Source organism: Leptonychotes weddellii, chromosome 9, assembly GCF_054177405.1.
Source record: "Leptonychotes weddellii isolate Sample4059 chromosome 9, ASM5417740v2, whole genome shotgun sequence".
NCBI classification, from domain to species: Eukaryota; Metazoa; Chordata; class Mammalia; order Carnivora; family Phocidae; genus Leptonychotes; species Leptonychotes weddellii.
This window is the reverse complement of record NC_138377.1, coordinates 104,244,590-104,260,931: the sequence shown is the minus strand read 5'-3', so window position 1 is coordinate 104,260,931 and position 16,342 is coordinate 104,244,590. Positions and strand designations below refer to the sequence as shown.

At 35.3% G+C, this 16,342-nt stretch overlaps 1 protein-coding gene across 7 annotated transcripts in view; it reads right to left on the bottom strand.

Moving 5' to 3' along the window:
* The window catches only part of HERC2 (HECT and RLD domain containing E3 ubiquitin protein ligase 2), a 236,769-nt gene that overhangs the window by 75,305 nt on the left and 145,122 nt on the right, over positions 1–16,342 (bottom strand). For all 7 annotated transcript variants that reach the window (XR_014148742.1, XM_081831489.1, XM_081831490.1 and 4 more), the window contains 7 exons: positions 10,575–10,765; positions 9,756–9,861; positions 9,579–9,670; positions 6,127–6,302; positions 2,240–2,351; positions 709–790; positions 457–600 (listed from right to left, as the gene is read on the bottom strand). Coding sequence is in view for 6 of the 7 variants with exons in the window: in XM_081831489.1 (XP_081687615.1) it covers positions 457–600; positions 709–790; positions 2,240–2,351; positions 6,127–6,302; positions 9,579–9,670; positions 9,756–9,861; positions 10,575–10,765 (903 nt within the window). In the remaining variant the exon portion in view is untranslated. The remainder of the gene's footprint in view (positions 1–456; positions 601–708; positions 791–2,239; positions 2,352–6,126; positions 6,303–9,578; positions 9,671–9,755; positions 9,862–10,574; positions 10,766–16,342) is intronic.

The following is a 16,342-nucleotide window of genomic DNA, read 5'->3' as shown; positions in this document are numbered from 1 at the left end:
AATAATTCTCAGTAAAGGTTTCCTAAATTGAGAGAATGTGATTTGTTTTCAAAGGATCTTTCTTATCACTGGGGTTCACAGACACTTTGGAAATCTGATGAAAGCTATAGCCTCTTTCATCAGAAAAATAACACATATTTAAGCACAGAACATGATGATTTCAAAGATGCCATGAACCAAAGACCATAGCTCCGAGACTGAAAACCCACACCTTGGAGAAGGGTAGTCCCTACACACCTGGAATGCCAACAACTGCTGATCTCTAAAAAGCCTCGTGTAGCAAAATAATTAAATTCTAGACCACCTGGAGATTTACATTATCCAACTTTTATTCTTAATAATTAAGTAAACTTGAAAAAGAATACACCCTAGGGAAAATTATTTAAAGGCCATAATTATTTGCAGAGCACAAGCAACAGGCTTATCTGCGTATGAGTGCCAACTCTGGCCTGGTACCTGAATGAACGGCCACCTTCTTGACCACATAACTGCTAAGAGCTGTAATCTGCCGAGGGATGGGCACAGTCCCGCTAGAGATGCCTAGCCCCAGTCGGCCATTCGTGGCTTCTCCACAGGCATATACCTTCCCTTCCACAGTCACTGCAAAGAACAAGAGCAAGGACAAGACTCACTTTTCACAACATAACAACTGTGTTTTTGGTGGTAAGCATAATTTATAAAAAATTTTTGGTATAAGAATAATCATACCTGCAAACAAACTTTTAGAACCACCAGCCACCTGTACCACATTCAAAGCAGACAGTGTCTCAGAGAATGAAGGAACCTTTATCTAGAACAGGATTTTTTTGTTAAGCAAAAGAAGGAAAAAGATCATTTTATTTATGCTTTCAAAATTACAAGTATCCTTATTAGATGATATAAGAAATAACTGTTTACCAAAGAAGTTCTTTTCTCTTAGAGAGATACACTAAAGTATTCTAAGGATGAAAGAATATATTGAGATATACCTTAAATGGGGGGTGGGGGGTGTAAGATAAATAAATAAAATAGAGACAAAAAATGTGACCTTCTACTGTTAACTGCTGAAGCTGGTACAGGAACATGAGGGCTCAGGTCCCTATTCTTTCTACCTGCTGTTTGAACAGCTCCATAATAAAAGGTGAAAAATAAAATATACATAATGTAAAGATATAACCAAGTATCTGGTAAACTACATCTTATTTCAGGTCTTGTCCTACTCATTCTTATTGATTCTGACATCTCTAAGAAATTATACACTTCAATTTCCCATTGTAGATGGGTGTGACCTAATTTAAAATTCTTAAAGCCCTTGTCTAAGAAACCCTTTATGATTCCTAGAAATTATCAGATAGTCACTACTACAGTGCAAGAAATCTACCCTTCATGTACAAACTCCAACAAAGGGCCATGTGCCTCAGGATCACCTAGACAGCCCTGCACTATCACAACTGAGACTCCCAGATCTTACTGCCCCCTACCCACCTCCAAATGGAGTCTACAGGCCTTAAAACCCAAATGCATTCAAGGCTGTTCAAATAAAGATGAAAATTTGTTGTACTTGAAAGGAGAGACTTAAAATGAGTTCTAACTTTCCTTCTCAGCTTCTCAACAATGCAGGTAATAAGGGATTTCATGATGGGTGAAGTTTCATAGAATACTAAAAGGAAGCAGAGACACTCACTGAAGAGAAACTGTTTCCAGGCACTAAAACTTGGAGGTATTTGTTTTGTGGCTCCTCAGTTAGACACTAAGTAACATAAATAGATACTGAATTCAACTCTAGTTCAAATGCATCATTTGTTGTATCTACTCTTTAAATGATATCTTGCTCATCTTCACACCACTACAGCATTTTTTACACATTATTTTGTTCATGGTAAGCAAAAATGCTTATTGTATTGATGGCAAAATAAATATAATTACGGTCTATAATTTTCATCTATATGCTTGTTGAATCTTTTCAAAAGTGTATTTTCTAGTTTATAGAACAGCAATAATACAACTACAACTAAAATGCACTATTTTCCAAGGACAGAGGCTTTAACAGAAACTAAATTTGATAATAATGACAAGTTCATATCAAGAATTTCTTCAGAAAAGTCAATTTAAAAAACAACTTATAGAAGGTAAATAATCATAAAAACCTTAGAAGAGGTCTAATTATTACTGAGCCTCTCTAGGACAAAGGCACCAGCAAAGCTCCTCCTCAATCATGTGATGACAGGTAACAAAGGAACTTCAGGAAGAGGGGGAATACCTTAGAGCCCTTCAGGCCGCCCAGCTGGTCCTTGTCATTCAGTCCCCACACAAACACCTTGGTTCTTATTGTAGCTGCCGATTCCAGCCCTGCAGTCTTCTTTCTAATAAGGCTAACCAAACAAAAAAGACAGAAATAGAGGTCATTCAACATAAAAATATTTTTTTTAACAAAAAGGAAAGCAACCTCAAGCAAGTAAAGTTTGCTGATTACTATCAGAAACTCTTAAAGTTTTAATACAATGAAACCTCAAGTAAATACACAAGTTAGTGTACCAGAGGGTCAAAATTTCTAGATACCAGCATGCTACCTTTTAATACTATTATTTAATTCTAGCCTTGTTTTTGATGGAGACCTTTCTATGACACACTGTGCAGCTCTTTTCTTCTTATACACCAACTTGAACACAACAGCTGCTTTACTGATTCACAGATATTCCCACCCAATGTGTCAACACATAGCTACTACAGATGTTAAATGCAGAAAACACTGATTAAATGGTCCTAGGAGTCACCACTGGGCCTGGCATTTTGGCAAAGTCCTTAAACCTAAACATCTGGTAATTTTTTTGCCTCAAAGAACTAATAAAATAGATAAAACCATACAACTTTTGAGGTACTCTAACACAGTTACAAGTACCAAAGCAAAACGCAATTTTCTTCCTTCACACCTTCTGCCCACCATATAGGCCAGCTGGACTACAGGTCCCCTACCTCCTTTCTCTCCTGAGAGGCATGCCCTGTACCCCAAGGCTTCTGAAGCATAACTCTGGCAGCTGGCTCCCACCACCTTGTTCATTCTATCTCCTGACCTGCCCTCAATGGGCTGGAAGTTTAATCAACAGAGCGCTCTAATTCTTGAACTTGAGACCACCAAGTACACAGGACAGTGCTAGATTTTCTTGGTTGTTAGTTGATACCAGGTACTAAGGAACCTGTGTTTGAGGTTTTTGGCTTTTTATTTGCTTTTGTTCTATTTTTATTAACAAGGATGGACAACCAACGGCTCCAGAGACTAGGTTCTAGATAGGTAAGATTTTTGAACATATATATACTAATGAATATTTATATTAAGAGATCAAAATTTTATGGTCTGGGGATTAAAATGTAGGAAAATCCTTTCATCTGATACCAGGCACAAAAGAGCAAGTATATGTACACTGTAATTACAGATCTTCCTCTACCTACAACAGTATTTTACCTCAATAAACTCATCATAAATTGAAAATATTGTAAGTTGAAAAGTATTTTAAAAATGCACCTAACCTACTCAACATCATAGCTTAGCCTTGCCTACCTTGAACATGCTGAGAACAGTTACATTAGTCTACAGTTGGACAAAATCATCTAACACAAAGCCTATTTTATAATGAAGTGTTGAACATCTCATGTAATTTCTTGAATACTATACTGAAAGTGAAAGTATGGTACGGGTACAGAATGGCTATAATAAGTATATTGGTTATTTACCCCTGTGATTACATGGCTGAGAGCTATATAGCTCGCTGCTGCTGCCCAGTGTTAAAGAGAGGATTGTACCACATATTACTAACTCAGGAAAAGATCAAAATTCTAAGTTCGGTTTCTATGGAATGTGTGTCACTTTTGCACTATCGTAAAGTCAAAAACTTGCAAGTCAAATAAATCGCAGACTATCTATACTTGATATACCCTGTAACACATTTTTAGTCAAAAATATGTATTGGACACCAAGAGTGATATTCAAGATATGTAATGACTGGTACCACGTAATTATCAACCAGTCAGAATGGAGGCCAGCAGGTCATCAGTGTGGGCATACCCCAGTTGTGTGTGTGCTCTGTGGGAGACTGTTGGGATCACTTATTCACCCTAAATTTATTAGCTAATTAAGATCTGACAGGAAAAGAAAAACATTACATTCAAATACCTAGAAATCTTTTGTTAATGTATTCAATTATGTAAAAATTTAATCTATGAGTAAAAGCTCAAACTTTCTTCATTATCTCATATATACATGTATTTATGTATTTGTCCAATTCATTTTCGTAGTTACTGAATAAGTATATACAAACCTATAATCCTTTCTCTTGAAAATCTCAATGATTCATTTAAGTGAACTGGTATTTTCCTTCCTTACTATCAGTTTGAATCGTAACATATAGTACAACATATATTCTAGATGAGGTAATGTTATATATATTATTTTCTTTTGTTTCAATTCAAAGTTTCCAAAATAAAACAGGACAGAATCCAAACCCAAGATCACAGAACCCTAGAATAACCTGATTTATTATCACAGTTGCCACCCATTCATGATTAAGAGAATGTGCTTTAATAGCAGCGAGAGGCAGTCTTTCTAAAAGACTACTTACATCACACTCTAGAAAGCACAAAGGGGCAGTGGTCAGAAGAACTCAGCTAGCATGGTACCTGCCTCCTTCGTGTATCTGCAAGGACCAGACTACACCAGTAGGACAATAGTAACACACATAAACTGATTTTGCATATCCTTTGACTTAGCCATTTACTTTTAGCAATTTATCTAGGAAAATACTTAACTTCTCTGAGGAAAGTGATTATCTACATTGTTTTCTCCTGGGCCATGAACAAGGCTCAGAACAATCCCCTGCACGTAACAGTCCTCCATAAACATCTTAGAATAAAAGAAGCAAATGTGCAGAAACCTGGCAGGTATCTTTCTTCATCCTTGGTATACGCTGTTGCCCTGCCAAAAACACCTTTTCTGCCCACCTGGCTTTGAAAACTCTGACTTTTCCTGAAAGTATGCCTTTAGAGGGAGTTTTCCTTGTCCTCCTGACAAATAAATGCTCTTTTGCAGATTATCAAAAGACGGCGCACTTCTCCTTCATGCACTTCCCACAGTCATAAAGCCACTCTGAAGTGTATGAGTTTGTCTTATTTTATTGTGCATATTCACCACAGCATTCAAAGGACATAGAACAGGGTTTAGCCCACAACAGGTGTTCAATAGATGGATGGTGAAGGAATAAATATGGTAATAGTCATCACTATAGTACTCTTGCAAAATATCAAATTGAGTAAGTAAACTAGAACATAGTCATAAGATGAAATACTGCCCTCAAGAAAATTACATAACAAAAGACTAATGATACGGGTATTTTGGGGATGAATATTGCTCACAATTGCACAATAATGTGAATGTACTTAATGCCACAGAACTAGACATTTAAAAATAGTTAAGAGGATACATTTTATGTTATGTATATTTTATCATAATAAATTTTAATTTAAAAGTTGACAATAAAATATTTAGCACAGCAAAGAAGACTATAAAATATATACCATATCATGCCATTTCATAGAAAAACACAATTAGGGACAGATAAAAAGAAAACTACAGGGATATATACCAAAATATTAGCTGTGATATTTCAGGTAGAAAAATTAAACATTTTTCTTTTTAATGGTATTTATCTAAATATAATGTTTCTACGTTAAACATTCTCTTAAATTAAATTTTTGAAAAAAATTAAAATTTACTACATTCCTGGGTGCATAAAACTACTCTCATTATGAAATATACTCTAATTATTTACTTTTATTTTTATTTTTTTTATTATTATGTTATGTTAATCACCATATATTACACCATTAGTCTTCGATGCAGTGCTCCACGATTCACTGCCTGCACACAACACCCAGTGCTCCATGCAGAATGTGCCCTCTCCAATACCCATCACCAGGCTAACCCATCCTCCCACCCCCCTCCCCTCTAGAACCCTCAGAAGAAGATAGCAGGAGGGGAATGAAGGGGGGGAAATCGGAGGGGGAGATGAACCATGAGAGACGATGGACTCTGAAAAATATTTACTTTTAAAAGTGAGAATTTTGGAATGAGCACCACCAATAACAAATGGCTCTCACCTCCCACTGTTGCCTTTTTCGTCTTCTTCCTCTTCATTATCTGAGGCTAAGAAAGGAACTGCAGCCAAATCTTCCTCCTCTGCACGGATGCGTCCCAGCAGGATAAGACCATGGATTTTACAATCAATTCCTGAGCTCCTGCACTGCTTTATAGCAATTTCAATATACCTGTGATACTAGACACAAAAACAGTAAACTACAGACTTTTTAGAATCAAATATATGAGATACTTAAACTGGAGAGCAGCATATTTGAGACATGGAATGTGTGGAAAGTTAGAGCTCTTTTACTTAAATTCTGGAAATATCAAGCAAGTTAGGCAAAATTAACAGTCACTATTGAGTACAGATTAAAAGAAGTCATTGATCACCAAGTATATCTATCCAAGGCATGGGACTCACATTGATTTTCTCACTAAAATGAAACAGTATGATAGCTTTACTGAATGATGCAAACTTTTCTGTCTTAAAGCTTTCTTGAGGGGCACCTGGGTGGCTCAGTCCATTAAGCATTGCACTCTTGATTTCAGCTCAGGTCATGATCTCAGGATCCTGAGACTGAGCCCCGCATCGGGCTCCGCACTGGGCATGGAGCCTGCTTGGGATTCTCTCTCTCCCTTTCCCTCTGCCCTTGCCTGGCTCCCCACTTGCATGTGCACACACATGGGCTCTCTCTCTCTCTCTCGGGAAAAAAAAAAAAAAAGCTTTCTTGAATCAAAATGTATTAGGAAAGAGATTAAATGTCAGGTGGTTCAGAACCTTCATAATTTTTAAAACTAATAAAAACATTTGAATATATGTAAATTAGAGAAAATCATACAAATAGCCCTGCAACACTATCACCTAATTCTAAGTTATCAACATATGAGCAATTTTGTTCATATATGGATTATATTAAGAAAATCACAGGCAGCATGTTGTTTCAAAACTTCAGTATGTATCACTGAAGTACAGGCATTTAAAAAAAAAATCCACATTACTATTATCATAGCTAAAACAGTAATTCCTTATATCATCTACTATGCTACCAGTGATTAACTTTTATGATCATCTCATAAACATTTTTCTATTGTTGGCTTGTTCAAATCAGAATGCAACCTCTCCCTGTTAGGCCTTTGACACTCATTTGTTAAAGTTGGCTCTTTGTCCTGCAGAATGCCCCACATCCTGTATTTGGCATTTACAGTATTCCTCTATTCCTGCATTTCCTGTGAACAAAGAGTAATGCAGCACGAAGCACACATACTTCCAGCGACCTCTTATTGCCTCAACTGGACCTGATCAAACCTCAAGACCTACTACCTATGATCTCACAGGAAGCACAGGTGGAAGAAAACCATTGGGATAAAAAAGACAAACTAAAAAATGAGTAATTCTACAGGAAAAGAAGACCCAGTTTCCTTCTTTAGCAAGGAAAAACCAAGAGAATTAAGACTTACATGAAGTACAAAGTGCAGGCACATAAAACAACTACAAAAAGATATTTATGTTATAACTGGGAAAATGTAAACACTGGCTGGATATTATATGATATTAAAGCATAACTGTTAGGTGTGATAATGGCATTGTGGTTACATTTTTTAAGTCCTTGTTACAGATTAATACTGAAGTACACAATATGGATAAGGTCGAATCTCAGACTTGCTTTTAAACATTCTAGGAATTAAAAAAATGGAGAACATATGGAAGGAGACAATGAAACACAATTGACAAAAATGCTGATAATTGTTGAAGATGGGTCAAAGGTTTGTGGGGGAGTCAGTATACTTTCTATTTTTGGTTATGTTAGAAAATTACCACAATGAGCCATTTTTATAGGAAAGACAATGCTAGAATGTCCACTGGCTTCCCAAGAATGATTAATATTCTAGTTCTTAAATTGGTTGGAGCGATGGAGAGTGGGTCATGAGTTTTCCAATTACTCACAATGCTTCATATTTCTCACATGCATCATGTATACTACTCTATACTTATCAAATATTATGTAATAAACTGTTCTGAATTGAAAATTTATTGGACTACAATTAATACACCTTTTATGAATGATAATCTCAGCCAGTTACTGATTTAATTAACTCTAGTTATTGATTTAAAGTATAAAAATATTCAGGAGTATAATTAAGACATTAGACAAGCTGCTTTCAGTTGCCTAGCAATGAGTTACCAATAAAATGCACTAAAATTCAATATTATCTTTTTTCAGAAAAACTCAATATTATCTTTCATTTTAATAATTTACCAGTTTATTCATTTATTAACACCACTGGTATTAATTGGTATATCACAAAATAGTTCAATGACATTTAAGAATGAATGGTGTCCCACAATTCTATTTATTGAAGATTGGAAATAAAGGCCAGATCATCAATTCTTGGACCTGGGAAAAGAGGCTGGTAAATTTCCATAGACTGGACACAAGTTACAAACCTTTCATCCATGAACAAATTAACCTAATGGCTATGTATCAGCTTCTTTTAAGTAACATATGGCACCACCTTGAACTTGTCTGCCCTTATGTGGGCAGACTAATGATGATGATGATAATAATAATGAATGGTGAACTACATTTAATAATTTAAAAATAAACTCACTTATAAAAAACTTTAGATGAATAAAAGTCAATCATTTAATATCTTTATCCACTATCATTGCACCAATTAAGTAAGTCCTCATGAGACAATAGTATAGGTGGTATTATTTCAAGTATGCTGAATTTATTAAAATAGTGTTGACAGCTGTGTAGAAAGATTATGGGAAGATCTGAGAAACAGTCTCACTGCTCCGTAATATAGAGGTACTACATAAAAGAACTTTCACTGATAGCATTTCTCAGATAGCATTCTCAAGATTTATAAAAAGGGGTGCCTGGGTGGCTCAGTTGGTTAAGCGACTGCCTTCGGCTCAGGTCATGATCCTCGAGTCCCAGGATCGAGTCCCGCATCGGGCTCCCTGCTCGGCAGGGAGTCTGCTTCTCCCTCTGACCCTCCCCCCTCTCGTGTGCTCTCTCTCTCTCTCAAATAAATAAATAAAATCTTTAAAAAAAAAAGATTTATAAAAAAACCTGTATTCATTTTGAAAATTACCTTATAACCCATCAAAACAGCTCAGCACTTGATGCCAACAGGTATGAAAACAAAAAAGCAATTTCAGTGTCATATGTGCAGTTAGAAAAAAACCATCACACATTAATAGATACATAATGAAAACAATCCTGTGCTGGATATAAAGAGCAATCTGAAGTGCCTAGTAACAACTTTTGCTAGGAGCTTTACCCTTACTTCTCACCTAAGAGAGTGAGAATGAAACTTATTTTGTTTCCTTTCCAAGCTGATCTGATAAATAGCAAATTCAAGTTGTATACCTGTCAAATTTTAAAATACAATTACTTAATTCAGGGGGAAAAATAGGCTCAATGTTAATACAGAGACAGCCAAAAGAGTCATTTCCACTTACCTCTGTGCAGTCATTCAGAAGGGACACTGTGGTGTCAGTGGGGTTAATATTGATTGTCTTTAGTTCAATTAGATTATTTAGGGAATTTCCACCTAGGGGGAAGAAGGGAGATAAAGGAATCAGACAAAGGAGTTTTTATCATATGAGAGAAGATACAGAGTAAACTAATTCAATTACCTGACACCACTACCAGGGAAGGCATGTAGCTACTGTCAGCGGGATCAACTATCATTTTTAATCTATGAACAAGAACATCTGGGAAAATCTCCAAACGAATCCAATGCTTAAAAAAAAAAAAAAAATGTATTCTCAGTTAATAAAATTCAGCCATATTTTAGCTATTAAAACAGTGTCACTAAAGCTTGGATCTACATGAGATTATCCAAATATATGATACGGCCTGAGAGAGAGGAGTATTCTATTCCACTACTTACTTGTTTATTAAAAGAAAGTCTCACTCTAAACCCCAGAAATGATTTGTTTACAGGCTCCTGACCTAGGGTGGCCCCTTTATACCCATCAAGGAGTGGGTAATAGAAAATACTGGAGTCAAGATGGAAAAATAGCCCCTCTCTCCAAGTCTGACCACAAGTTCAGATGATGGGCACCCACACTTGAGTGCAATTATGATAACATTCCAAAGGGCAATACCTATTTGTTCAGATATATTAGAAAAACTGCTCACCAGAAGCAGAATCTGAACTCACACATTTTATGTGGGAGAGTAACAAAAATAACAGCACCCTATTACACTCTCTATCAATTGGTCAGTTAGATAAAATCTATTACATACATCATTTAAAATCTCTAACAATAAAAACTGGATGGTTTATTACTCAGTAGCTTTAAAAATAATTATGAACTAAAATGTAAAATCAGTACTGACAGGTGCTATCCCAGTATAACTTAGTAGGTTTTTCAAAGTTCATTTTGAAGCTTAAAAGGTAAAGCCATCTAAATAAAAGCATTTCTGGAAGTGTCCCCATGGCACACTACCTTTCCTTGTGAACCAGATGACTGCCAGCAGGGCTCACTGCCATCAATAAGACGAGAAGCCTGGTTCACAGAAGATGACACATTTAGGCTCTTTACCATCCGGGACCAGCTATCCAGAAGCATGCCTGGCTGAGTGCTGTGACAACGCTTCAGCTGTTTTCCAGAACGGCCACAAAATATTGCAGACTGTCCTATTTAATGGTGGTGGAACAGTGTTAATACGTGTAGGGCAAAACCTTCCCAACCAAGAAATAAAGAATACTATCTAGTGATGAGCTTCCTGCTTCAAGAAAATAGTAAGTTTTCAAATTAAAAGAAACTAATAGCCTGGGTGGCTCAGTCGGTAAAGTATCTGAGTCTTGATTTCAGCTCAGGTTGTGGTCTCAGGATCGTGAGATCAAGCCCCACGTCAGGCTCCATGCTGGGTGTGGGGCCTGCTTAAGATTCCCTCTCTCCCTCTCCTTCTATCCCTCCTCCAACCCCCCTTACCCAGGGCTGGCTTGCTCACTCTCAAATAAATAAATAAATAAATAAATGGAACTAATAAATACCTAAAACATCTTCAAAAATCCCAATGTATTTTATACCAATTTATGAAATGAAGTTCATATAATGTTATGATTTATTCTACTTGACTCTCAAGTAACAACAGAGTGACGTATTTCCAGATGGAAGGGTACACAGAAACCGAAGTGGGGGAGATGTAGAGTTCAATAACAGTCCTAACAAAAAACATTCTTATTAAAAATGCTGTTACAGCGGCGCCTGGGTGGCTTAGTCCGTGAAGCATCCGACTCTTGGTTTCTGCTCAGGTCATGATCTCAGAGTTGTGGGATTGAGCCCCATGCTCAGCATGGAGTCTGCTTGGGATTCTCTCTCTTTCTCCCTCTCCCTCCCCCCTTACTTGCACACACGCATGCGCCCTTTCTCTCTCTCTCTCTAAAATAAATAAATAGAATCTTTTTTTTTTTAAATGCCGTTACCAATGCAAAGCAAAAACAAATCTGTAAAGAGTTTCTACTTCCATGAATGGCAAATCTGGAAATTCATCTAGCCCTCCCATTGAGGACAACTAAAAGAAGCAGATAAAACACTTAAAGATGAATAAATCTTAAAAGTATCAGAAATAACATGATGCTAAAGAATTATGCGGCCAGAATCTGAGGAAGGCTAAGTGAATAGAGATGTCCAGATGAGCAATGCTATGTATCTGAAGCTATTCTTCCCTGATGGTAACTGTCAGTAAGGAAAGCCTCCAAAAAAACAAAAAAAGAAAAAATGCTACTTTTCAAAGCCTTGGGTAGGGGAGAGGGGGGACCCAGACCTGGAGTCCAGAGCCCACCAGAAGAGAAGGGGATAGCCATAAAACCCCCACACTTTGGGTTAGGATCCCAACAGGAAAAATCCCAAGAGGAAGATTAACTATGCAGTGCTGTTTATTTTTACAGATTATAGCTTAGCATGAAATATCTCAGTCAATAAAACTGGACTGAGATGAGCCCAGATAGTTACTTACCCCAATTACCTAGAAGACCAACCCTCCCTCCTCTAATCTCTGGAGAATAATATCTTAGGCCTCAAATGGATTCAAGAAATAATTTTTTAAATATAATGTCCAGTACATAATGGCATATGAGACTAGATAACATGACTAAAAAAACTACCAGAAATAACCCACAACAGAAAGAGATCCACAGAGTCTCCAGATATTAGAGTTATAAGACACAGGTTTTAAAATAACCATACTTGTTATACGAAAACAATGAATTGTAGATCACTACATCAAAAACTAATGATGTATTGTATGGTGACTAACATAACATAATAAAATAAAATTTAAAAAAATAAATAAAATAAAATTTCATCTTCCTGCCCTCAAAAAAAATAAAATAAATAAAATAAAATAACCATACTTACTTATGTTTGAAAAGATAAGACACTGAGTATTTCAGCAGAGTATTGAAAACTATTTTTAAAAACAAAGATTAGAACTGTTAAATATAGTAATTAAAATTATAAGAATTCAATGAATAGGTTTACTAGCAGACTAGACTCAGATGAAAAAAGAATTACTAAACAATATCTAGAATGAAAAACTGAGGAGCAAAAGCTTAGAAAACATAAATGAGAAGGTGAAAAGACTTACAGGATAGAGAGAAGGTCTGACACAGGTGGAAGGAGTCCCAAAAATAGAAGAGATAATAGGACACAGACAATATTTGAAGAAATACTGACTGACTGAAAAATTTCCAGAACTGACAAAAGGTATCAAGCCACAGATTTTTTAAAAAGTCCTGCTTTGAAAGTTGCTGAGAGTAGATCTTAAATGTTCTTACCTACCCAACATACACACACACACACACACACACAGGTAATTATATGAGATGATGGATTTGTTAACTAACCAACTAACCTCATTGTGGTAATTATTTTGCAATATATACATGTACCAAATCATCATACTGTACATCTTAAGCTTACACAATGTTATATGTCAATTATAGCTAAATAAAGCTAGAAAAAATAAATAAAAATAGAGTCCTGCTAACCCCAAGGAAGATAAATAAAAACAAACACATTTCTATGCACTTGTAAAATTTGTGTAAGATAAAAACAAAAAAGTATCTCAAAAACAAACTAAAAGGAAATACAAAAATTGATTAGCTTTAATGGAACAATAACTATACTTCCAGCTGACTTCAACAGAAATAATATAAGCTGAATTACAATGGAATAATATTTTTAAAGAAAATTCCTCCCGAAAGTATTTTTCTAAAATGGAGAAGAAATAAGACATTTTCAGACACACAAAAATGTAATTCATAACCACAGAGATGCATTAAGGAAAATATTAAGGGCTATTCTTCAGGTAGGAGAAAAATGATGATAGATAAAAAATGAAAGACATAGAAAAAAATGAAATATTAAGTATGTGAAAAAATCTAAATACTGGCTATATATAATAACAATACTATGTCTTGTATGTTAAAAATGTGTATGTGTAAAATTGTAAAACACAATAAAAACATGATAATTTTAAATCAGAAGAGGCTAAATAAAGTTAAAGGGATCTAAGGTCCTTGCATTGCTTACGAGAGAATAAAAATACTAAATAATATTAGATTTTGGTAAGTCAAAAATGGATGTTTTAATATTCTAACTACTATTAAAAATGTGTATAACATATACACTACTTATATGGATTAAATATATACTAAAAATGTGTGTAACTTCTAAGCCAAAAAGTGGGGAGGGGCTGGGGTGTTAAATAATAAAAAACGTATCAGCCCAAATAAAGATGGAATGTAGAAGAACAGAGAACAGGCCGAAAAAATAAAAAACACTGAGAAGTGGTCAATTTAAATAAAAATACATCAGCAATTGCCTTAAATACCTAAATGATCCATATGAAAGACAAACATCATCATATTGGAATTTTAAAAAACTATTTACAACTTGTAAGAAATATATCAAAAATACAGGAATACAGAATGATTGAGGGTAAAAGGCTAAAAAATGATACACTAAGGGACTCCTGGGTGGCTCAGTCGTTTAAGTGTCCAACTCTTGATTTTGGCTCAGGTAATGATCTCAGGGTCCTGGAATCAAGCCCGGTGTCAGGCTCTGTGCTCAGCAGGGAGTCTGCTTGAGATTCTAACTCTCCCTCTGCCCCTCCCCCGTCACATGCACTCTCTTCTCTTTCTCTCTCTCTAAAATAAATAAATCTTTTAAAATAGTAAATAAATAAAAATACACTAAGCAAATACTAACTTTGCCACAGAACTGCAGGAGACATTTTTTTAGGCACACATAAAGCATTTATAAAATCCCATCATATACGAAGTTATATAATCATACACAAGTTTCAAAAAAAGTGTCAAAGGTCAATCAGGATATATACTCTGAATGCAATGCAGAAACCAGTAAAAATACTGATGTGTTTGGAAATTTAAAAACCAATGAAAACAAAAAAATAATTCTCAGGGAATTTTAAAAATACTTTGAAATAAGTAATGGACTATCACTATATAGCAGCAGTGCAGGATACAGCTTAAGCCTTGCTTAAAAACAAATTTAAAAATCTTTTTAAGCTCATATATTAGAAAAGACAGAGTGAGAAAATGAGATAAGCATTAACCTCAAGAAGATTGGGCGGGAGGGGGGGGCGAATCTACCTAAACCCAATTCCATAGGAAAAAGAAAGAAATAATAAAGATATGAGAAATAGCAAAAAAGCCAAAATTTCTCTCTCTGAAAAGACTAATTAAACTGATAAACCCATGGCAGGCCGATCAAGAAAAAAAAAGAAATTATTCTAAGTTAGCCTTGAAAACAAGCTAACACTAGATTCTATAAATCCCCCACATAAGAGAATAATACAAATTAGAACTAGATAGGAACTTCCTCAACATGAGAAAAGCTATTTATGAAAAACCCACAGCTAACATTATACTCAATAGTGAAAGACTAAAGCTTTCCCCCTAAATTCAGGAGCAAGACAAGAATGCCCACCTTTTCTACTTCTATTGAACTTAGTACTGGAAGAACTAGCTAAAGCAGGAAAAAGGAATATAAGGCATCCAAATCGGAAAGGAAGAAGTAAAATCATCTTGGTTCATAGATAACATGATCTAATATGTAGAAAACCCAAAAGAAACCACACCAAAAAAAACTACAGGAGACAAATAAAATTCTGCCAAGCTGCTGGATATTAATTCAACACACAAAATGTATTAAAAGTGTAGTGTACATTTCTCTATACTAGCAACAAACTTCTAACAATTTCCAAAAGGGAAATTAAGAATTCCGTTTAATATGGCATAAAAAATACTTAGAAATAAATTTAATCAAGAAGGCACAAGACTTGTACACTGAAAAATCACAAAACATTGCTGAAAGAAAAACTGCAGAAAGAAGGTCTAAGTAAATGGAAAAGATATCCTTTGCTCATGGACTGGAAAACTTAATATTATTAAAATGACAATTCTGTCCAAATCAATATACAAATTCAATGCAATTCCTATAAAACTATTGCTTACCAAAGTAGAAAAATCCATCGCCAAATTTATACTGAATTTCAAAGGATACCAAATTGTCAAATCAATCTTGAAAAACAAGAACAGATTTGGAGGATTCACACTTCCCAATATCAAAACTTACTACAAAGCTAACATAATCACAATGTATGGTTTGCTACTGGCATGAGAATAGGCAAATAGACCAATAGAACAGAATTGGGAGCCTAAAAATAAACTCTCACATCAATGGTCAGTTGATTTTCAAAAAGGGTACCAAGACCATTCAATGGTAAAAGGACAGTCTTTTCAGTAAGTAGTGTTGGGAAACTGGATGCACACATGTAGAAGAATGAAATTGAACTCTTAGTACAAAAATTAACTCAAAATGGATCAAAACCTAAGTTTAAGAGCTAAAACTATAACCCCTTAGAAAGAAAAACAGGTGCTAATCTTCATGACTTTGGATGTAGCGATGGTCTCTTAAATGGACACAGAAAGCAAATATGACACCAAATGCACAGGCAACAAAAGAAAAAATAGATAAAATGGACTTCATTAAAATTAAAAACTTACACATCACTGAATCCTATCAAGAAAGTGAAAAGGGGGGGAGCGGAGCAAGATGGCGGAGGAGTAGGAGAACTGGATTTCGTCTCCTCTCAGGAATTCAGCTGGATAGGGATCAAACCATTCTGAACACCTACAGACTCAACAGGAGATCGAAGAAAGGAATAGCAACAACTCTCTGAA